Here is a 23,881-nt window from a genome sequence, read left to right as displayed (position 1 = left end):
TAAAATGTCACCCTAGAGGATCAGATTCTGTCTCTTTTTTAGCCAGTGCTTTCCGAGTATCACTTGCTCATCAGTCGTTTTCCAATTCTTTGGGTATTCAGCTTAAGACTTATGGTCAGTAGCAAGTACTGTGGATTTGCTTTATGAATGTACAGGTCTACATGAAGTAACCTGGCAAATCAGGCTTGATATACATCAGTGTGTCTGAAATCAGCAGGGCACTACAGTAATTGTTACCCCATTACCATTTCTGTTCTCTCAGCTATAATATTGGAAGAAACAAAAACTCAATTTCGCCCAAACATGGAATTTGGTGAAGTGTAGCAATGATACCATTCCAAGAGAGAGTAATTCAGTATGAGGTGTGGATACATTTTACTAGGTATTGTACAAATGCACAGAATGAGTGAGGAGTATAAGAAATAGTAAATAATTACTCTCCAAGGAGGACAGAGATAAAACAAATCCGAAAAGGTTGTACTATTAAAATGTATAAAGCAGCTAAACTGAGCTGCCCAGGAGGACTTCAGAATTTTTAAAATTTTGAATGCTTTTATTTCCTACCACTATTACCCACCACTGTCATTGCATATGATTTCCCACCGAAGAAATAGAAGTTCTGAGTATAATCAAAATGTTACTGTTGTTTCTTGCAATAATGCATTTTTCCATTGATGCTTCAAGCCATCAAGACTGAATACGTTCAGCTTCGCAAATAGGCCCCTGCTACAGAGATGCTGTAAGGGACACAGGACTGGTAACCATTCTGAGGGACAACTGCAGCCAAAGAGCATCAGGAGTCCATTTCCTACTTCTCCATTTATATCCCCATGCACACAGGAGCTTCTTGTTTCCAACTTAAGTAAGACAATAAGTGACATTCAAACAAATGAAAAAAAAAATCCAGAATGGTTGTGGGTTTTTTTAACAGTTACTCATAGCTTTAACAGAACTATTTTTACATACATTCCCACCTGCAGCCTTTTGAACTGCCTCCTGGCAGCCACAGCCTGTCACCATAAGCATGGACCAACCACTAGAGAGGAACTTAATGTGCTTGGTCAGGGAATTTCCAATTTTTTTGCTGAAGTACAGAAACATACAAGTCAAGAAGAAACAGTAATTCTGTTCCATATTCCTACATTTACAAATGCTTATGTCCATAACCTGCTCCTGTCATTCCAAATTCCATATCCTTTTGCCAGTCTAGAAGGATCTTACTTAGCAAAGCCTCTCAGTGAAATGGTCATGTGAATGCTAAAACACCGTAAATGCAAAATATTATTTCCTAGGCTTGTACAAAAACACCCAAATCATTTTTGCTCACATTTTCTCTGAAAGACTGCTCAGGAAGATAGGGAATTTTTGAGATTAAATGGTAAAATTCTGGTAAAGTAGAAGCAAATGAAAAGAGTATAGATTGTAATAGAAAACAGCAGGCTTAACACGACACACAAACATCACAACTTGCAATAGTGCAAACAGTTGTAACTCAAATTTTTACACACAAGCTATGTTTCTCTATATTGCCAGTTTTCAGTCTAATGGCTCTCTGTGGGACCTCTGACAAATTCTGCTTTCATCTGAAACAAGGAAACATTTCAGAGGATAAATCCTCTACACTAACAGCACTAACTCTTTTAGCTCTGTTACATATCCAGGGCAGTCATTTTGAAGTCACCTTTAATTACTGAATTCTCTCCACTAATTCTATTTTTGAAATAATTTCAATGCACCAGAATTTCAGACTGAAGGAAACAAAAAGCAAATATAGGCCATGTAACATGTACCTTGTTGCAGAACGAGCAATACAAAATCCAATATTTCATCCTTCACAGGAGACTATGTATTGTTCACTTGGCAATAAAGTGTATAAATTACACTTTGATTTTCTCTTTTTCACTTCTCTTTACCATGACTGGTGTGCTGATGTGTCCAGAGAATTTGCCTTTTTGAAGTTTTGCTGACAGCTTTACAGAATCATTTTCTCTGGAGCATCCTTCTGAAACTTGTTTTTTTGTAACCCTTTTTATACTATATCAATTTTGCTACCTCTGCAAAAATATTACTCGCCTGAGGGTTTTTCTTTTTCCAGTCACGCTGCCAGGGGGCTGATTGTTTCTGATTACTAAAGTCAAAACTCACTGAAAATGAACTGTTCAAGCTGAGGAGTATTTCACATGAGCACAGCAGGTTATCCAGTCAACTTACTTGTCATATTACTTAGTAACATGCCTACTATGGACGGAGATTATAAAATCATTTTTGCTGTCTGCACTGACAACCCAGGTAGAAAAATAATTCTATTGTTTGATATTCTGGAAAGGTAACCACAGAAAAAAGCTTTTGATCACAGAGTAGAGAACACAATAAAAGAAACTGATAGATATATAGGTGCCGTATAGTTTGGTCTTTAAAAGTGAAGGTATCAATGCTAGTATTTCTCACAGGAGTCATTTAACCATTTTTTCTTGTTTTCACTAAGCAACTGGAAGAAAGATTATATGCTGAACTTGATGGGAAGACTATTATATTATAAATCCTTTGTACATTTACAACATAAAATTGTATTCATTAGACATCAAAATATCCACTGCATCATTTATATCATTTTCTCTCCTGTGAAGAATTGTTCCTACATTGTACCCATCTATTGTTTCTTTGCCTCAGGCAATAGAATTCATCCATTACCCTGCTACAGCCTGAATATATAGTGCGTATGTGGTATGCTGAGGTGTCTGCAATTAAGACAGCATTACTGATCTGAATGAATTCAAGAGCAAGTATAAAGATGATGAGAAATGTATGTCATCAATTGTCAATTATATTTTATCTTTCTTGTGTCATTTATCTGAATCTCAGCACAGAAAGGCTCCCCCCACCAAATTCCTTTTTTATTTTTATTTTTTCCCTAGAATATTGTAGTTCTGAATTATTTGTTTAAATGTAGAAAATCTTGGAGACTTTCAAACAGAATGTCTGGCTGCTAGCTACTAGCAACTGGTGTGTTTAATAAATTATTCTTTGTATTTAAAGAGTAATGACACTCTTGGGCTGCAGCACAGCGTGGTCTGCATAATGTGAGGCCAGGAAGGGAAGAAATAAGAGTAACTTATTTCTGTACCTCTACTGAGACTGTGCTGCAGTCAAAACCTGAGCACTCTGCTTTTGAGATTCCTCATATGGACGCTTATTCTACCCTAACTCAGAGTTATCCAAGGATCACTTCCCTAACCATTCCTGGTATGTGTTTCTAATTTATTCCTAGAAACCTTCAAAGATGGAAGCACCACACATTCTCCAGGCAATCTTTTCCAGAGCTTCTCTTTGTCTAGTATAAGGCAGTCTAATTTCATTCAGTTTCACAGTGATTAAGACCATTTTTACTCTCTCTCTACATCCATGATATATGGAGATTAACCCATTCCAGTCTTCATTGTGACAAGATTTTGCTTACTATTAAACACCACACATCCTCATGCAGTTATAATATCTCCCAACTAAACAACTCAAACTTTCCAGCTCTTTAGCATTAATCATCTGGACTTACACTGACAGATATTTCTGCGCGTGGTCTGTAGTTGCACGCTGATCTTCAGCCATGGAGAAATTTAATATTAATTTGAAGTTCTGTGATTAAATACACTTAAAAAAATAATTAAAAATATGTTTATCATACTTGAAAAGCTGTAACACGGCTTCTGGTAGGAAAGGTTGAAGCCAGTATCATGTTCTATGACAGAACATTACAGTGGCATAACAGAAGCTCCAAAGGAAAATACCTTGAAAACAGTTTACAAAAGCCTACCTAGCATAAAAGGGTGTCAACCTGATTCAGCAAGGGATCTTATTTCACAGTTGAAGTAAAACTAATTGATCACTTATTGTACTAGAGGGAAGAAAGTAGAAAGAATCATATCATAGAGAGAAAAAGGTAGAAGAGTTTGAAAGACTTCAAGTTAGACAAAGATGTTCTGGGATAAGAGGGAAAAACATGAGCTAGCAAGAAAACATCAAATAAAATGAACAAGTGTAAAATAATATGGTTGTAGAAAAGTACTCAGAAGTCTATGGAAAGAATTATGGAAACATCTGCAACCGCCTAAAATCTTGAAAAGCAAAATAATAAATAAATAAAATGAAAACACAAAAACAGCTGTGAGTTGAAGAGTTTAGAGCTGGGAAATAAGAGGGAAAAGATGATGAAGCAAAAGAAAAAAGTGGAAAATGGTACACAGAAGTTACACACACTCACTTTTAGGAATTTCACCTTTGGAAAAAAGAAGAACAAAAAATACTGCATGTTCCTTTTCAAAACAAAAGATACTGGACAAACGCTTCATTCTCAAGTAGCATCTTCCTTCCTCTTTTTCACTTTTATCATATGTCATATTCAATCCATTTTCCTACAACATTTGTGCCTTGCAGGCAATAACACCACCTGTTCAAAACATGCATGACTCATTAAAACCTGCAGGTGAAAACTTGCCTGAATCCACAGAAACGTAGCTGAAATTTGATAAATTTCATCAAGTTTTCGAGAGAAAACCATGTAGACAGACAAAGAATATGGACTTAGCGCAGTTTAATAGTGCATGTTCATGTAATGCTTAATATGATCCCCAGCACAGTTTAAACATTTCTTGTCAAAGAAATGTTTTTATCTTGATGGGGGATGTTCATACTGGAAATGGTGCACATGGTAAACTGAGCTTGTGTGAAATAAGCATGCACTTACGTGTGCTTTACCTTAGATTTAATAGAGACAAATAATGATCTGCTAGTGAAGAAATAGTGATTACCTCAGAGCAGCTGTTTTCCCATTTCTGTGTGTGCATGTAACCTGCCTGGTTTGATACCCAATTTGTATGTCCCAATATTTGTTGTCCTGTCTGTTTTGTCTGTTTCGATTCCTCTTCTTCTTAATTAACTCACGAGCCTCAGGATCTCGAACTGCCTTTTCTCTGTCCTTTTCCTTGTCTTTGCTCTTCCCTCGTTTCCTTACTTGCCGTATTTGTCTTGAATGGGGCACTGAGCACACACTCCATGGTCCCACATTTAGGCTGTAGAGGCTTTCCTCAGCAGCACACGGGCTAGACTGACAGACCTGAAATTCAGTAAGGTTTGGGCAAGCAGACCCTCCAAACTGTGGTGGGGCCACCACATGCCGAGTTCGATGCTGAAGCCCACTGCCACAGGTCTTAGAGCACTCCGTCCAAGGGGCAAACTCAGCCACAATGCAGTCCTGCCGGCACGGGATGAGGCATGCCTGCTCCTGTCGGGGCTTGGGCTCAAAGTACTCACAGATGACATCCTCAGCAGGCACCCCATTGGACTTCTGGATGCAGGTGATATCTCTTGTCTGAATGCCATCCTCCCCTCTGAGGCACTCCTGGGGCTTCTCATGGCTGCGGGAGAGGACGGGCCGGCACTGATTCCACGTGCCGATCTGCCAGTCGTACAGCTCCTTGTGCCAGTCACAGACGCGGAAGCAGCTCTGCTGGTTGTCTGGCCGCTCTGGCTGCTTGCAGTTGGTGGGCAGCGTTGTCCAGCCCTCCACATGGGCACACCACACTGCTCGAGTCTGGATGCCACCCGGACCACATTCATCTCCCATGCATCTCCCCCACGGGCCTGGAAAAGAAGAGAAGACACTGATGTTGCATGGCTAGTTGTTCTTCAACCACGGTGTGAATCCAAGTTGAGGGAATCAGTTTTGTATTTCCAATATAAGAACTTCAGGCTTGGAGAAAGGCAAAACAAATACTGGATTATTCTGCATCTCTTATGGTTATGGATAGATTTCACTTTTTACCCTAGGCAAACTGAACATTTAATTTCAAGAATTTACCAAGGAATTAATCTCATTAGAAAACTAAGTACTGAGCTATCACAGATGTGGCTTTGACTGGGAAAATAGGAGACAAAGTCCTTATATGCAAGGCATGAATCTAGTATTTTCTCTCACATAAAAACTCTTTTTTGGACTGTCCTAGCTTTAGCTTTTGCTTCACATTTCTATTTTACTCCCTCTGTATCCATTCTCTTTCTGCTGTATTGTGTTAAATAATTAGAACACAACTACGCATTTTGGAAAAAAAGACAAAAGAGGTAATTTCAGGTAGGCCATGGCTATTCTTTCTCTATTATAACTGTGACAGGAAAAGCAAAAAGAAAGAGTGTTTGTATCAGACAAGCTGTGAAATGGTTATATATAAGAAATGCTTAAGTCAGAGACATACCAACTCTCCAAAGAACAGAAGTTATTGCTTTTTTTAAATCCTGAAGGTCTATGATAAATACCCCACACATTTCTATAATTAGTGACAGACAGATCAATAAAAATCTATATCCTTGAAAGCTCATATGGCTGCTTTTTCTATTATTGAAAACTGCAATACTCATCAGGCTCTACTCAAAAATTGCACAAATCATATGATAAAGAACTGTATTTTATTTTTTTTTAAGTTCCCCCTGATGAAGTTCTAATCTGGAGAGTGGTATTTACACATTGTGCATTGACTTACTGTGAAAAAGGAAAAGCATGAGCAGTTGAGAAAGAAAAAAAATAACAATTTCACAAAGAAAAGACATCCACCTGCAGACAGTTGGCTGCCTCGAATACATTTCCTCTGACTATTGAGTGCTTCTGTTCCATGAAAAATCTGGGTCAGGCCACTCAATCTTTATTCATCTAGATGACCCCAGAGACTGTACCAAGACTACTTGTGAGTAAAGTTGTGGGAATTGCAGGGTGGAGACTTTATTATTTCCAAAGGAGGTCAACAGATGAATTCTAGTGCAGCACACCAGTAAATTAAATTAATTATGGCTGATACAAATTATTTAAAGCAGTTTATCTTTTAATTACTGGAAAGAATATGAAGTTCTGTTTCAATACTGATTCCCATTAACTTTAAAACTCTCACCAGTTTTAATGCAAATATCACCAATTGCAGATCAGAAAGACAATCATAGCCTGGACTGAATAAAAAGAAATGCAGCTAGCAGGTCACAGGAGATAATTGTCCTTTTCTACTTCAATATACAAAGTACATGCACCTGATGGAGCGAGTCAAGAGGAGGGTGAGGAGGATAAGCAGAGGGATGGAACACCTCTCCTACAAAGAGCTGTTCAGCCTGGTGAAGAAAAGGCTTCAGAGAGATCTTATAGATCTGATCTTATATATGCCTTCCAGTACCTTAACAGGCCTACAGGAAAAATAGGGAGGGACTCAGGCAGTGCAGTCGCAGGACAAGGAGTAGTGGTTTTAAACTAAAAGAGGGAAAATCTTGCTCAAATATAAAGAATAAATTCTTTACTGTGACTGTGGTGGCACTGGATATAGAGGAAGCTGTCCCTGCTCAAGGCAGGTGTTTGAACTAGATGAATGTAAGACCCCTTCCAGCCCAAACTGGAATGATTACTCAACATCAACTTCAGTATCAAACTGGGGAAAGGACTGATGTCAACACTTATTCTCTGTTTCTCATCATACCATTTTTGGGCAGACACTGAGGTAAGGCACACTGCAGCTGAAAAGTTGTTGACCCTATAGTCCTGAGCATTAAGGTTATTATAATGTTTTGCTTGTTTCTTGCAGATAAAGTTTGAATTAATTTAGCTAGACACACAGAAAAATAAGTATTTTTTTGAATTCAAATACGTTTCAGTTTCCATTTCAACAAGATTATCTTAATCTATCTCTAACCAGCCTTCTACAAATGACATAATCATAGCTCTATTTAATTTAGGTGTATTTACAGAGTTTCTCCAGAATATCACTTTGAATACTTGCCAACACTGAAAGAAACTAGAAAAAATACCAAAAAAACCCCATTAACTTTAATATTAAAACAATACTGACTGAAATAAAGCTCAGCTTGCAAACTGTACATTTCTGTCTTAACAGATCACTATACCTTGTGCATACCATGTGCACTCACTGAAGCAACCCCTCTTTTTGCAGTTTGGGGTGGGGGATTCTAGCAAATTTCTAGTTATTGATTATACAAGAAAGCTCTCTCTAAAACGATGCTTCACATGTTAGTGTTTTCATTCCAGCTCACTGACATGCTTATATTTATGCAACTACTAAAAATCTCAGCATTAATGCACTGGCTACTACCTTTGGCAATATAAATATATTTAAAATAAATAATACCAAAAATAAAAAAATACCAAAAACTGTGAGTGACGTGATTGGGAAAGAAATAAAAGACCGTTCTTTTTAGAATAAGCTTTTCTATCCAAAATAACAATGAGGTAGATGGACAGATGGCATTATTCTGCTTTTGATGCAAAGTAGTATGCAAATTTATAAAAGCATGTCAGTGAGTACCAGCTAACAACATTGATGCGGCTCTCGGAGAAAACAACTAAGCAGCACCTCTATGCTTATGTAGGTTTATAAACACGTAGCTAGTATTAGTGTTGTATTGGATCCTCCTATTTATCTACATATAAATTGATACCTAATTTTAAATTCAAAATAACCTGTTTAAAGTATGGGGCTATAAGTATTCCAGCACCTTAAATTCTCACTCTACTGCTCATTTATTTTAATAAAATTGAGTCACAGCTTTGGGTGGACTCGGATAGGCGCTCATCTGTCAGCTCCCTTAAAAAACTAAAGGGCTTCCGCACTAAAATAAAAACTTTATTTAGATAAACACACAAAATAAAAACTTGGGAAGGGAGCAGGTGTTAAAAAAAGTTGAAAGCAAAATCGAGAAAGACTTGTACACAGTTCTCCTGCTTGCTGAACTTCAGGGGTGACACTATGCTTCTCACCTGCATGGTTACCATCTGAGTGGTATTAAACTCTGTTCTGTGGCTTCAAGTCCCCAGAAATCCCTCTTCTTCCACAGTCTGACCATCTACTCCTGCCATACCCCTCATTCTCTCAAACTTTCTTTCCTTTATATGCTCACTGTTTCCCATGCCTATTTAGATCGTTTTTACCAACTACTTCTTTGACCAAGGAGAAAAAAAAATCGAAAGTTGTACTCTTCTTCACAGCTAGCCAAAATTCTCCTTGTGGTTTGGAAGAATATTTATAAAATAAAATACTAAGAATAATAAGAAGAAGTTAATACTTTTGTATTCAGTGCTCACTCAGAAGAAGTGCAAGTTTTAAGTTAACTTCAAGTGAATTCATTCCAGAATATTTAATTGTCTTAATGATGAATGAAGGAAGGGGAGGAAGGAAGAGATAGGAAGAGAAACTCCCATTTTGTTACTTTCCTTAGTCCATAAAAAACAAAAAATAAAATGGAGGTGAACATTTCTAACAGCATGAACAGAAACTTAGCTCAACGTTATTCTGAGAAATAGCAAATCTTTTTTCATTTTTTTTTACAAAAGCCATTTCTGAAACACACATTAGCCAAAAGTTTCAGCTTTCAGTTGCATACAACTTTGAAATCTCCCATAAAGTTATTCCACATCTGATTATAGAACTAGGAGTTACTATTCTTAATCACAAGCACCTACCAGAGGATTCTGGTTACCCTACATCTGCAATACAAAACATGTAAAACAAGATAGGATCATCTGCAATTCCCTTTACAGATGCCCATCTCTCTCCCCTGATGAGAAAAACCAACCTACAAAGCTAATTCACATCTTAAGTGTCCTCAAAGACATTGCAAGGGTCAATGCCAGTCGTGGCTCATTTGAAAGTAATCACAGAAAAGCAGGCAAATAAATGTCTCTGAACTGAGTAAAGTGGCTTTGCAATTTGATGCACATAACAAAAAATGCATCTCAAAGTAATCCTAATCCACTGTAATTTTTGTTTTCATTGCCACAAATTGAAGAGAAAGCACCCAGCACATGCCTCCATAATTCCTTTGCCTGCTGGTCAACACAGCACTGAACATTCTCAATATATGATGAAAAAAAAATAGCAAAAACAGGTTTTGAATGATCAAAATCATTTAGAGGTATGAGATAATCAAATACAGAACTCCTGCAACATATTTTTTATAATGAATCATTAGTATAGGCAGTACTTACACACTTTCCTATGCATGCAACTGGTCTGTAGATTGAAATTCATACACAAGACTGCAGAGAACAGGAATACAGACAGAGTGACAGCCAGGAGCAAGAAGATTTGTGTTCATCATGGGCTGCAGACATTTTTGCATGAGAATTTTTGGGAAAAAAATAATCTAGCAGAAGCTCATATAGCAAAGATACACAACTCTGCAAAGGAGAAAGAACAGTAAAACATTCCACCATCTCATGAAGTCTGCAGGGGGTGGGGGCAGCTGCTCTTTCACAAATCCTCAGCTGATGCTAAGCGCTAGCAACAACAATAGAAACTCTTTAGGAAAGCTGTCGAGACTAATCAAGGCCTCATATAATGTTTTAATTTGCTCTTTATGAATATTCCTTAGGTTTTCTATTTCCCTCAGCAGCAGTCCTCACACACATTTGGTGTTCCTGCTGTGTGCTGAACCAGTTGCAAGCAGACAACTTGATGTATGTTTAGTAGTGGGGAGATAGCTGCTGCTGTGAACATGAAGTAGTCATTCTTGGGATTTTGTTTTAAACAAACTCAGATTGGTGTGTCGCAGTTTATCTGGACTGAGCTGGACTTGTCTCCAGAAAATACCATCAATTACCTGCATGTCGTTTAATTGGATTTGACAAATGGTAAATACAGAAAAAAATGGAAGCTTGTGTCCTTTTTGTTGTTGGGAGTTGTCACTGAAGTCATAGTGAGTTTAAAATGTCATTTGTAATTCTTTGTCTTCTAAAGAGATTACTGTAGAATACAATATTAAGATTCCTCCTAAGCTTCTGGAGGATTAACATTTATTTTTGTTGGGGAGCAGGAAAGGAAGTGAATTAGCCATTGCTTCAAGTTTATACTGGAATTCCTTGAAGTAATCACAGTGGAGTCAAAAATCAAGACAAATACTGCACTAAAATAGCAATGATCTTGCAGCTAACTGAGGTGAAATAAAGCTATTATAGCATTTGGTATCTTATACATTACTTCAGATATTAAAATTAACACTATTTGAAAGAAAGGAAAAAAAAAAAAACACCTGTATTTTGAGCTTCAATCCCAGGTAAATAAGGCCTTAAGCTTTTTTTCGCCATGCAAGTATGAAAATACAAAACCCCAAACTACCTCCAAACAAAAAAAGTCAAACTTGCAACCATGAAAGTCTAAAAAACATCAAACAAGATGTTACTCTCATTTTTAACAAGAGTGATTTGCACCACTGATTTCAGCTGGATTTTGCTGTTCTTTCAGCAAGAACTGGTTTTGACCCATTTGTATTACTAGTTTGGTGTCTGTAAGTAGCATTAATAGTTTAATGCCAGAGAGACTCTGGCTGCACAAGACAATGAGCAGATTAGTTTTTAGTATTTTGAGAGGATTGTATTTAGAGAGACTACTGGGAGACTGATTAGCAGAAATCTACTTTTCTTAAGTTTAGAAACAAGCTAGTACACAGTGGTAGAGACCTCAAATTTTCTTTGTATTATGAGAAGGCTGTGAAGAGGGCTAAGAAGGTTAAGTGGATGACACAGAGCTGGGACACAGAAGGACACGAGTATTACAAGATCCAGCTCAAGAGTAAGCAGCAAATCTCAAGAGAGGTCAGAAAGACACAGATCAAAGAGACTTTGAAGGACTCGGGAGACAAGCACAAATGCAAACTGCAGATCCTGATAGCACAGCCATCAAGGAGCAGAACGAACAGCAGCAGGCCACTGAGAATAGAACCGTATCAAAAGCAGCAGCCAGAATCACTTGGCAGATCCACTTCGTTACATTAAAATGCAAAAATCATGTATGTAAGTTGATACAGCACACCTATATTATCATGGTGACGTAGGAGAAACAACTATTGCTGCAAAGGACGTTTTTATCGCGGACAGCAGCTATTCGCAAAAGTCTAAGCAGGGAAGTGGGCTTCACTAATATAGTCGTGCTGTCTTTCACAATGACAAGTAATATAATAAAGTGCTGCATTTCTAGATAAATTATTGATAAGCTTTTAGTTTGTTTGTTTGTTTGTTTTTAATATAGAATCTGAGATGCTGCCAACATGACAAGCTGGCAGTGTTTGGAAACAAGGATTCGATAATTTATACTATCGGGAGTACCAAGGCAGCAGAACACTGATAAACAAAACCTTTATTCTCACATCATTCCCACCCATGGGGAGCTCCCTGAGAGCTGTAGGACTTGCTGCATGCTCCACATACCAGCATCTTCCCTACTGGAGTGCTATGGATCACCTTGACTGTTGTTTGCAGTCAGTGCTTTTGTCTTTCCCAGATGTCTCTGAGGTTGAAAAGAACATACAAGGTAATGTTTGCATCAAAGAAAATGGATTTCGAATATGGAGGGGAGATAAAAAAGGAAAGGAGGTTAACAGAATAAAACACAGCTATGTCTGAGATTCAGAGGAAGATAATGGAGAATCAAATATGCCTACAAATGATATGACACCTAGGTCAACATTTTTATTTCCTTGGAGTATAAGACACTGCAGTTCAATTTCAGAATCTGAAGGGCAAGTTTTTTGCATTCCCTAGGTTAACAAGGAAATACAAAAACTAACATTAAAAATACAGCAATGTATATGAATCTAAAATACAAATTTCACTTTGTTCCCCCAACCTTCTAGGCACACTTTCAAACAATGGGATAAAGGCAAACTTGAAAGTCTATAAAATCAACCAGAAGTCTTTCTATGTGCACCTTTGCACATAATTAAGGTCTTTTATAAGTCTAGGCACTTTCATTTTTTCCCCTATTAACATCCATTGGGAAAATAAACGTGATGTTCGTGCTATTAGTAACAGTACAGTAAATAATACAATTCATAACCTTGGTTTGAAATATCACTTAAAATCATGAACACAGCAGATATGAAATAAGCTTAAAGAGAAACCATACCAGTCTGAATCCTGACATCGAAAATCACAAAAAGTGTTACACTCACTGTTTCCCTAACTGGACAGTTCAGTATTATAACCTAACCAATTCATGGAATAACTGGGCAGAGAGGAACCTGATGAGGTTCGACAAGTGCAACCGTAGAGTCTTGCACCTGGGGAGGAAGAACCACATGCACCAGTTCAGTTTAAGAGCTGACCTGCTGGAACATCTGATGTGAAAAACCTAGGTGTCTGGGTGGACAACAGGTTGGCCATGAGCCAGCAGTGTGCCCTGGTGGCCAAGAAGGCCAATGGTATCCTAGGGTGCATTAAAAAGAGTGTGGCCATAAGGTTGAGGGTGGTGATCACCCCCCTCTACTCTGCATTGGTGAGGCCACATCCCATGTCCTGTGCTCAGTTCTAGGCTCTCCAATTCAAAAAAGACAAGCTTCTCCTAGAGAGAGTCCAGTGAAGGGCAACAAATTTGATTAAGGTCCTGGAAAATCTCCCATACAAGGAAAGGCTGAGAGATCTGGGATTGTTCAGCTTGGAGAACATTGAGATGTTTATAAACATCTAAAGAGTGAGAGTCAAATGGATGGGGCCGGTCTCTTTTCAGTGGTGTGCAGCAATAGGACCATGAACAATGGAAAAAAACTGGAATACAGGAAATTCCATACAAGCACGCAAAAGGACTTCTTTACTTTAAGGGTGACAGAGCCCTGGAACAGTCTGCCCAGAAGTGAAGTCTCCTTCTCTGGAGATATTTGAGATTAATCTGGACACTTTACTGTTCGACTTACTCTAGAGAACCTGCTTCAGTGGGAGGATGGACTCAGTGATCTCCAGACATCTCTTGCAATCCTTATGATTCTATGAAACCAATTTTACTTGTTTTAATCCAGCAAGTACTCCTTTTGTGTATTAGAAAACTGATGTCTCTTAAACAAATTTGCTCCATAAATATATATATATAATTTAATGTGCTTTCCCCCAGTACTGATCGGAAATATTTTTCATCTGTTACATGATGGAAAGAGTAAAAAGTTTCTACAGTAAATATATAAAGAAACAAAACTGTCTCAATAATTTTCTTCTTTATTTAATATGTTCTTCTCCCCTAGATAGTCAGGTCAGAAAACTTAATACAGCACTTTGAACAAACAAACTTCCTTCTCTTTGCCACTTTTTCATATTTATTCTCTTGCTCTGGCTGTGCAGATTTGAATCTTTAAATAAACTGCATCAGGGCTCATACTTTGCATAGCACATATCAAAGTTCTTCTCAAAGCAATGTGAATGTATGCAAGCCTAACATCCTGAAAATCATTATGTGCATCAAAGTTATTGAGAGCCTCCAGCTTGCAGCAGTGGTGCAATATGATAACTTGACGTATATTCTAGCATGTACGCAAACATGAAAGGCTGACAGCTCACAGCAGAACTATCTGGCTTTCTGTTACAGTCACAACCTGTAATGAAATCTTTTCCTTTAGGCTTATCATAAACTAAAGCTAGTTCCCAAAATATTATTCAGATTTTAAATCAGTTCTTCCTCCAAACTTTTTTTTATTTTTTAGTTTTTTATCATTAGTTTCTCTAACTATTCATTTCTCATTTACATAGTATAGCAGTAGCAGCCAAAATGAATATTGAATGAACACACGAAAGGAATATTTAATTGAAGCAGTGTGCTCTAAAGAGAAAAAACTGCTCCGAGCCACTAGTCATATTGCAATAAATACTTCTGATATTGTATGATGCCAAATACAGTTTCTTTTAGACTGTTTACATATAAAGCTGGATTATGAACATGTCTTAGATACATTAGAAGTGGTGTTAAACCAGAACAGCATATTCCTCCAACTCTTGTTTTCTGTCAAGTTTCAATGCTGTCTGAAAAGCCAGATAATACTCTTCTGGCAACACCTTTATCAAACATAGTAACACTCTCATAGGCTTCATAAATTAGATGAAAGTTTTCATTAACCTTTGCATGCATCTCCCACATGTCTGTTTTCTTTTAGTTTGTTTTATGATTACTAACACTTGAAAGCTACTCTGCATCTCCTCTAGGACATAACAGAGCTACACCTGGACAGACCAAAGACCTTCCTAGCCCTGTTCCCGCGTCCTACAGCAATGAAAGGCTGAAGACAGAAGAGTATATAGGTGTGTATTTATGATGCTTTCCCTGGCACTCATCCATGTTCCCAGCATTTTCAACACACTTCACTGTAAAAATATTGGTACAAATTTTAGAAAAAAATTGTACCAATAAAAGTGTAAGATTTGATTTTCCTTTTTTTATTTTTTCTCCTGTACAAAGCTACTATGAAATATGCCACATTTGCCTAATTTTTTCTTATGTACTACGCAAGGAGAAACAAAACAATTCAATGCCATGAACAGCAAGTAAATTATGAGAAAATCTGTGAAATCAGTAGTTACTGCAATTATTACAGAGACTACAATCAAGAGTAAATATTAGTATTTTACAGCAAAAAATTCTATAGTCATTTGACCAACAATATCATCACAAATTCTTATTTGTGTTCCTGCATCAGAATCTACCTACAAAGCACACATTCTTGAGAAAACCAATTCAGGATCTGCTGTCCATTAAAGATTTGATTCGTATAGACTAATCTGAGGTTTTCCCCTTTGTTTTTGAAGCAAGACTCATGGTTTCCCCTGTCAGGATTCTACCTTCAAGTAACCCACAAATTGCAAAGCAAATTCAGCAGATTTCAACTGAAACTATAATAGTCATTGTGAGCATACATGGAAACTGAGATTTTTGTGCTTAATCAAACAACTGAGCCTTGCTCTTCACTTTTCATTAGAGTGAACCCCAATTACATCAGTTGCAAAACCACCAACACTCCTTTTGATGACATGTGTTGCAGTACTAATTGTTGGGCACTACTGGACAGTTTACTTCCATACAGCGTTCAGTGCAATCTCATGACAATCTGTTATACTGATTGTTACAGGTTACAGGGACTTTAAATCAGTTCATGAATAATTTTGCCATTTGAGTTGTAAAATGTGAGTACACACAGGCTGATGCATTAAGAAGTGAAGATCAAACATTTCTGCTTCAGCTTGCATCAAGACCAAGCAAATAATACAGTTTTTATGCCAGTGTGTCATTTTCTGCCCTTTTATTTCCTCCCCTTGCTCATCACAGCCTCCTGCTGTGCTGCTGATAGCCAGAAGTGCAGGTTGCCGGGCTGCTGCTACCACGGGGCACATCCATCAGCACAGTCTATGGCACTTGTGCCAGAACTCAGTGTGCAGTCCCACTCTGCATGCATTTGCCAAGGGCAAACAAGCCAAAAACATCCCTGACTGAGATATGAAGAAATGTACTGCAACAGCTTTTCACAGAGTATTCAACTAGGATACTACAGACAGACATCAGAAATTACATGTAATATTTGTGGGCACTGACTGTTTTAAAGGGTCAGACTTACTGTGCAGTATAATGTCAGACAAGTAGCAGGAAGTCTGCAATTGAGTTGCATCGAATCAGGAAAAGATTTGGGTTGTACTCCCAGCCTGCTGGGTGATCTACATGCACCATTTTTTCTCTCCTTGCACTACCCCTTCTTCTACATAAACCAAGGACAACAACATCAAATTTTAAAATTCATTTAGTTGTGTCAATGAAAAACTGCATGCATGAAGTAAACAGCTGTAAAGCATGAATAAATTCACCTTCCATCATTTTCTTTCTTCAGGCATACAGTTTACTCAATATCTTTGCCTTGCATTTCACTCTAAACCCTAATTCTGATGCAAGTCGTGTTTTCATAAGAAAGCAAAAATTCCTGATGGGAACTGCTCTCTTGACAAAAGTCTCATTCATAGTGTACAGCATGAATACTTCTCTGCATCTTCACTCTACCTGCCTGGTCATAAGAGACCTAAGAGACATTCAAAGATCAAAAAAGAGGTTTTTCATGTCTTTAAATTCTTTACAGTTGTTTTCTCTGGCAGTAATGGAAGAAAATAGGAGACCTGAACTTCATGTATATAGCTTAGAAAATGTCCTGGATCTGTCCTCATTTTTGTTTTTTTTTCTAATTCGTTCAAGCAAAGCAAAGTTTAATGAAACTGCCTCCTCTAAGCACGGAACATTATAGAATATTTCAATTATATATATATTATATATATATATCCTCTAAATATTTCCTTATTTAAATTGCCTATGTATTGGACAGAAAAAATAAGTGAAACCTTTTGAAGTGCACTAAGACTCTATCTCTTGCTGAGGCACATTCTCTCAAGCATATTCTCTGTTCATTTATTATTCATTATCATCTGCAGTTTGCTGAATTCCTGTGAAACTCATTTTCAATGGCAACATTCCCCTAAAATAGTGGTGTTTTCTTTCTCATAGGTCTATACAGTGAAAATCAACTCAGCAATGAGTACATATTCAAAGTTCAGATGCCAGTGCACATCAGATAGGGGGTACATTTGTATTTGTTCTGAGGAAATTCTGTCAGGATAGAATGAAAATAGTCACTGCACCATACGCAAAATAAATGATGGCTTCAACTTGAGCACTTTAAAATTGATCATTTTAATTCCAGACACAACTGAGGTAAATTATTAATTTTAAAAATTGAATATTATGTATTTCCATCTGGCAAATGTGTTGCACAAAAGTATTAAAGAAAAAGCTTTTGTATCTTTTTGTGATGTAGGCAATATCTATCAAACTCCTCTACACAAATACATTTTTGTCAAAATTTTGCTTTAGAAATAAGCAATATCTTCTATGAAATATTAATGTATCATTTTAGCATCTCAGACCATGTTATAACTATGGCTTTTAAAGATAATTCCCAATTAATCACTGATAGTACATTTCACAGTAGGGACTTCTGTTAAAATATACATGATATAACCTGGGATTATCACACTGATCTATTACAAGAACCCAACACATGCTTTTAAAAATGAAGCAGATCACAAGTACAAAAATTTAAAATTATACAGGTATTTTTAGGAGTGCATCATAAGAATGTGAGTAATTTCTGGGAGAGTTCTTAAAATTACACTCGTGCATTAAAGAAACTGAAGATGGGGACACAAGGGCTGAACTCTGCTATTGTATCCCGTTATAGCACAAAAAATGATTGCATTTCCCTTGCTAGCACTACCTTTGATTTCTGAAGATAAGTTACAGAGGTCATTTTATAAGAATTAACACCAGAATTTTGGTAGATGTTTCTAAAAAATAGTACTATTTCTGTTATTTTTTTTTTAATCTTGATAGACATTTCTCCAAATAGTAGGTGGGAATTTTTACATACATTATTTACTTTTTAAAGTACCACCTTATTGTTATGTAAATTTGGAAACATTTTGTCAACTGTTTTGGAGGAAATCCTCCCAAGTTAAGAGATGGTGAAAAAGAGAAAAGGCATAAGAGAACTGAATAAGGAATAAAGCACTGGGGTAAACTGCATGTTTCTCCAGGAAAGGTAAACACAATCAAAAAATTCTTGTCTTTTCTATTAATTTGCCAGTTTTTTGGAAACTAGGTTACATTTTCAAAATTCAGTGGTGAGGAACATAACTGAAATTTCCTCCAAAATGATTTTATGTCTCTACTATCTTCCTGTCCTCAAATATTACATTTTCTTCCTGTTCTTGCCTTAACAGGTTCACATTATGTCCCAAAAAATGCTGCAAACCTCTGATTTTGTCAGATAATACAAAAGCCTCTAAAAACAGAACATGCAACATAAGGTATCACTCAGCTATTTCTCAGGCCAATATTCTTAACCTTAAAATTTGATGGGAAAAAAAAAGATGTTTTATGAAGGTTATCCTGACATCATGTACGTCTGACAGAACTCTTGTGTAAATGAAAAAAAAATATAGAGGAAAGAGAAATTCCTTCTGTGGGCTGAGAATAAAGAAAAGCAAGGCAACAGAGAATTAGGCAGCTCTTGTAAATTCTGTTATAGTAACTCAAAGGAAAAAGGAAATTAATATTCAATTTCTGGTCTTTCAGAAAGCCAGCCAGAACTCTAAAAGCCCATTCAATATAGATAATAAGTGGGAAAGTATTTCCTTTATCAGGTATACTTCTGTGAAAGGCATGCAAACGATAAAGTAAATAAAACCCAGGTTCTCTGGGTTCAGGTTTCTATACTTGAAGTTTGGGTGCAAAGAGGATGGAATCTCACTCTTGTCAGAAATTCCCAGTCTCAGGACAAGAGGCAACTGGCACAAACTGAAAAACAGTCCAGTCTGAACATTTTTTGATCTGGATAGGCTGAATAGCTGGGCTGAGCTCAATGGGATGAGGTTCAATAAGGCCAAGTGCCGGGTCCTGCACTTTGGCCACAATAACCCCATGCAATGCTAGAGGCTTGGGGCAGAATGGCTTGAAGAATGTAGAGAGGAAAAGGACCTGGGGGTGTTGGTTGATGCTCGGCTCAACATGAGCCAGCAGTGTGCCCAGGTGGCCAAGAAGGCCAACGGCATCCTGGCCTGTATTAGAAATAGTGTAGCCAGCAGGAGCAGGGAGGTGATCATCCCCCTGTACTCAGCTCTGGTACGGCCGCACCTCGAGTACTGTGTTCAGTTTTGGGCCCCTCACTACAAGGACATTGAGGCCCTGGAGCGTGTTCAGAGAAGGGCAACAAAACTGGTGAGGGGTCTGGAGCACAAGTCTTATGAGGAGCGGCTGAGGGAGCTGGGATTGTTCAGTCTGGAGAAGAGGAGGCTCAGAGGAGGCCTTATTGCACTCTACCACTTCCTGAAGGGGGGTTGTGGTGAGGAGGGGGTGGGCCTCTTCTCCCTGATAAATAATGACAGGACAAGAGGGAATGGCCACAAGTTGCCCTGGGGAAGATTTAGATTAGATCTGAGGAAACACTTTTTCTCTGAAAGAGTGGTCAGGCACTGGAATGACCTGCCTAGGGAGGTGGTTGAGGCACCATCCCTAGCGCTGTTCAAGAAGCGTTTAGATGAGGTGCTAAAGGACTTAATTTAGTAGTTGGGTAGAGATAGTGATAGGAGGATGGTTGGACTAGATGATCTTGTAGGTCCTTTCCAACCTAATGAACCTATGAACCTATGAACATCATGAAACACTTTTTTGTTTTATGGATGAGTGAGCTCTGGCACGGGTTGCCCAGAGTAGCTATGGAGTCTCCCTCCATGGAGATCTTTAAAAGACATCTGGACATGTTCCTAGACAAGCAGTTCTAGGTGGACCTCATAAGTTAAGGGTCTGAACAAGGTGATCTCCAAAGGCATCTTCAAAACTCAATCATTCAGTGATTCAGAGAATCATAGACGTATCAATAAGCCAGAAATAATTTTATTATGTATGCTCCTGAATCTCAGTTCCCCACACAACTATGGCAAAGTTTATACCAGATAAGGACCAAAAGAAGCTATAAATGAATGAATAAATGCTCCTAGAAAGTAGACAGTAAGAAAATGCTATGGTATGGTGCAAGATCATATCAAAGGCTTTGATCATTTCCAGGTAGACAAGCCCAGTTGCTCTTCCTTCGTCTAGTGTTGCCATCACTTCCTTATAAAGGCCACCAGATTGGTCAGGTGTCACTTTACAAGAGAACTTCAAGAGAGAGTGACAAATCTGAGAGTGTCTCTGTGACATAAGAGTATTCATTTTAAAACAATTTGAGAAAGCAACTGCAAATGAGTGAAGATCTATTGCTACACAGCACAAGGAGGCTCATCACCCTAAATAACAAATCTTATCCACTTAAAAGACTGACTTAACGTATAGCACTTTAGCATAGCTCCTTTGGCTATATCACTCAATAAATTATAAATGTCAGTTTCCATTTTAATTCACCTTCAGGCAAGAAGGTTAACTCATTGGCAGGGAAATCTTAACAGGTCGGATCTTTCAAAAATCAATAAAGAACTGGGCTATAGATATCTTTCAGAAGGGATGACTTCAATTAAACAGCCTTCACCAGAGATAACTAGCAGAAAAGGAAGGTTTGTGTTGGACAAAGAAACAGTCACCCTTATTACCAAGTAGATGATGCTAAGATCCCTATCAGCCTGAATTACTCTGAAAAAAAATCTTGAAAAGGCTCTGAAAAAAAAACCAACAAAAATAGAAAGGTCATTTTGTTTCAAGGAGACTCTCTACAAAAGGGCAACAAAAAGGTAAGAGTGACTGAAACCCTAATGATTTTAAAAACTCATTAGCATGAAAATGTTTTCTGAGCTCTGTAAGTAAAAAAAAAAAACAACAACCCAAAACTTATGAGAATTTCAATGTCTTAAAAGACATTTGTAGTGATCTTATGGCCATTGTTTTGTTTTGTTTCCTGGAGGATATGTAAGAGGTAATTATCTATCCAGGCTGCATAAGCAGCCATAAAAATCTTATCCATCTCATTTGCACTACGGAAGAACAAATTTTGTCCAAACAGGGACACGCATGCATTTGGCTTACATTTCCATTATAATGTAAAATTTGACTCAATTCCAATTTTACTTGAGAACTGAAGAAGATCTTGTTCCCTCTTAAGATGTAAGATTTATTATTTATCTCAAGGAGAAGCTGTTTTCCATAAACTAATGATAAATTAGATGCAGGAGCTAAATTTGTCTTACCTAGTTTGATCTTCATTACTTTATCCTTGATACCACTGTCTTTTGTTTGTTTGTTTGTTTTCTCCATTTTATGATACTATTTAAGCTCTCGCTTGGAGAGAAAAACTGTCACAGTCATCTAGAAAATGGTCTTAGATGTTTGTTTGGCAACTGATTAATATAGATAAAAATAAAGCCCAATCCAGTATGGCACCACTGAAAAAGTCATCTGGGTAGCAAAGAGAATAAAATGTACGCTTAACCATGTGCATCTGCTTATTAGAGGCAAATAACTAAATAGTAATTAGTAAACTTTGCATTTTTCTTTCCAGCTCTGATTTTAAAGATGATAAACTTATTCCAGAGTTGGAATCCATAGCAGGAGGAAACCTGATTTCATAGTATCATAGCATGGTTTGAGTTGGAAGGGACCCTTAAAGGTTATCTAGTCCAACTCCCCTGTAATGAAAGGGACACCAACAGCTAGATCAGATGCTCTGAGCCCTGAACAGTCTGATCTTGAATGTCTCCAGGAATGGAGCATCCATCGCCTCTCCAAGCGACCTGTTCCAGTGCCTTACCACCCGTATTGCAAAACTTTCTTCCTTATATCCATTTGAAATTTCACAAGTTTAAATTTGAATCCATTTCCCCTAGTCCTATAACAACAGACCCTGCTAAAGAGTCTGTCCTCTTCTTTCTTTACAGATCCCTTTAGATACTGAAATGTCACTCTCAGGTTTCTCCAGAGCCTTCTCTTTCCCAGCTCTCTCAGCCTATGCTAAGTTCATATTTATCTGATTTTTGAGACTGGAAAGGATATTGGTCAGACACCAGTAAATAACATTACATCTGTTCTTATATGTAACAGTAGCAACCTTATCTAGTTTTCAGAGTTATTGGTGGAAATTCTGTGAAGCCTTCTGGGCTTCACTAAAAAAAAAACAACAAAAAAACTTTACAAACAAAAAAGGAAAAAAATGCTAGTAATCCACAATCAATTGATCAGTATTTCTACTATGTTCAGATGACTTGATTTTTTTTTTTTTATAAAATCCAACAAAGCTCTGTAAGTTTTTGACCATTTAAATTGTAAATATTATTAAAAAAAAAAAAGGGTGCAGTAGTCATTAAAGCACCAGTGTTACTACAGTAAATTCCTTCTTTATGTAAATTATGTTTGCACTATGTAAATACAAACTCATAACCCGAAGAGAGACTTTGTTTTCATTCTCAGGTGGGCTGGATTCCCATGTCAGATACTTGGTTAGGATAGGACAAGTACTATTTACCAAAAAACTTAAGGCTTCAAATGAAGTTTTGGGATAGTGTGAAGGAGAGAGGTTTGGGTTCCTTATTCTCCTTTTGCACCAAACAATATATTAAAAATGAGGCACCAGTTGAAAATCTACACTTACATTTAAGTTAGGAGTTAAAGCAAAAGGAAAAACACTGTCAGTGGGCCACAAAACTTTTGGCTAGCGTAATGTCCTTTGGAGCATTCTTTCACTATTACTAACTAATCTGTCATGATATATGCTAACAGTAAAATATGACACAGATTGAAAGATGTTATAGGGAATGTCTGTCTTCTTGTCTTCTGAGGGCAAGTCAAATGAAATATGTGCTGTTGACAAATCGCTACTAATTTAAAATCACAGAGTGCATTATTTTATGAACTAAATATACTTACACATATTAATAGATTTGAATTAAATATTTAAAGCAATAGCAGTTACTGAAAAGTGCACTTTAGTTTTTAAATAAGCAGATAAAATGCACACATTACAGTGAGAGGCTTGAAAAAAAATCTGTTATTTTACTGTTCTCTTTTTTCAATAATTCAAACACTAAGAGCTAAAATCCAACAATAGAAGTTCAGACAATGATTCTACTACTCCCTTGGTGACCTTTAAGATCTTACTTTCAGACACTAATCCTGATGCTAACAGATCTTCCTCTGCTACTGGGAATGATATCAGAAGCTATCATAATTTCTCTGTAAGAAATAGAACATTATCTGAGCAAATTCAATATTAATTGCATGTTTCACTTCAAACACTTTTTACCATCAATAGGCTTTTCACTATCAGCAACTAAAAATGTCAACCATATTGCATAACTTACAGAGCAGAAATAAGACTAAATCAGGATGGAAATGCAAGAGATTTTCTTTAAAAGAACTCCACATTTTCTTTACATAATAGAAATTATCTGAGACTTCTTATATTAAAATGGTGTATTATTCTTCAGCTCCTCTTTGTTTCTATGAAATGTAAGGGTTTGAAAACAACAGCATATAAATACCAGTTTCTCCAACAGAGAATGATGACATTTTAGTAGTGCTGC

The 23,881-nt window shown here is 37.2% G+C and overlaps 1 protein-coding gene and 1 long non-coding RNA gene across 2 annotated transcripts in view; one reads left to right on the top strand and one right to left on the bottom strand.

Annotated features, from left to right (window-relative positions):
* The window catches only part of LOC136058636 (uncharacterized), a 418,135-nt gene that overhangs the window by 35,951 nt on the left and 358,303 nt on the right, over positions 1-23,881 (top strand). The gene's annotated exons all lie outside the window — the stretch shown is intronic.
* THSD7A (thrombospondin type 1 domain containing 7A) overlaps positions 1-23,881 on the bottom strand; it is a 262,887-nt gene that overhangs the window by 114,969 nt on the left and 124,037 nt on the right. Inside the window, exon 4 of the mRNA XM_065752262.1 lies at positions 4,803-5,634. Within this exon, the coding sequence (XP_065608334.1) occupies positions 4,803-5,634 (832 nt within the window). The remainder of the gene's footprint in view (positions 1-4,802; positions 5,635-23,881) is intronic.

The sequence above is a fragment of the Cyrtonyx montezumae genome, unplaced genomic scaffold (genome assembly GCF_038088225.1).
Source record: "Cyrtonyx montezumae isolate F1298 unplaced genomic scaffold, pur_monq_1.0 scaffold_8, whole genome shotgun sequence".
Classification (NCBI taxonomy): domain Eukaryota; kingdom Metazoa; phylum Chordata; class Aves; order Galliformes; family Odontophoridae; genus Cyrtonyx; species Cyrtonyx montezumae.
This window is presented reverse-complemented; position numbering and strand designations above follow the sequence as displayed.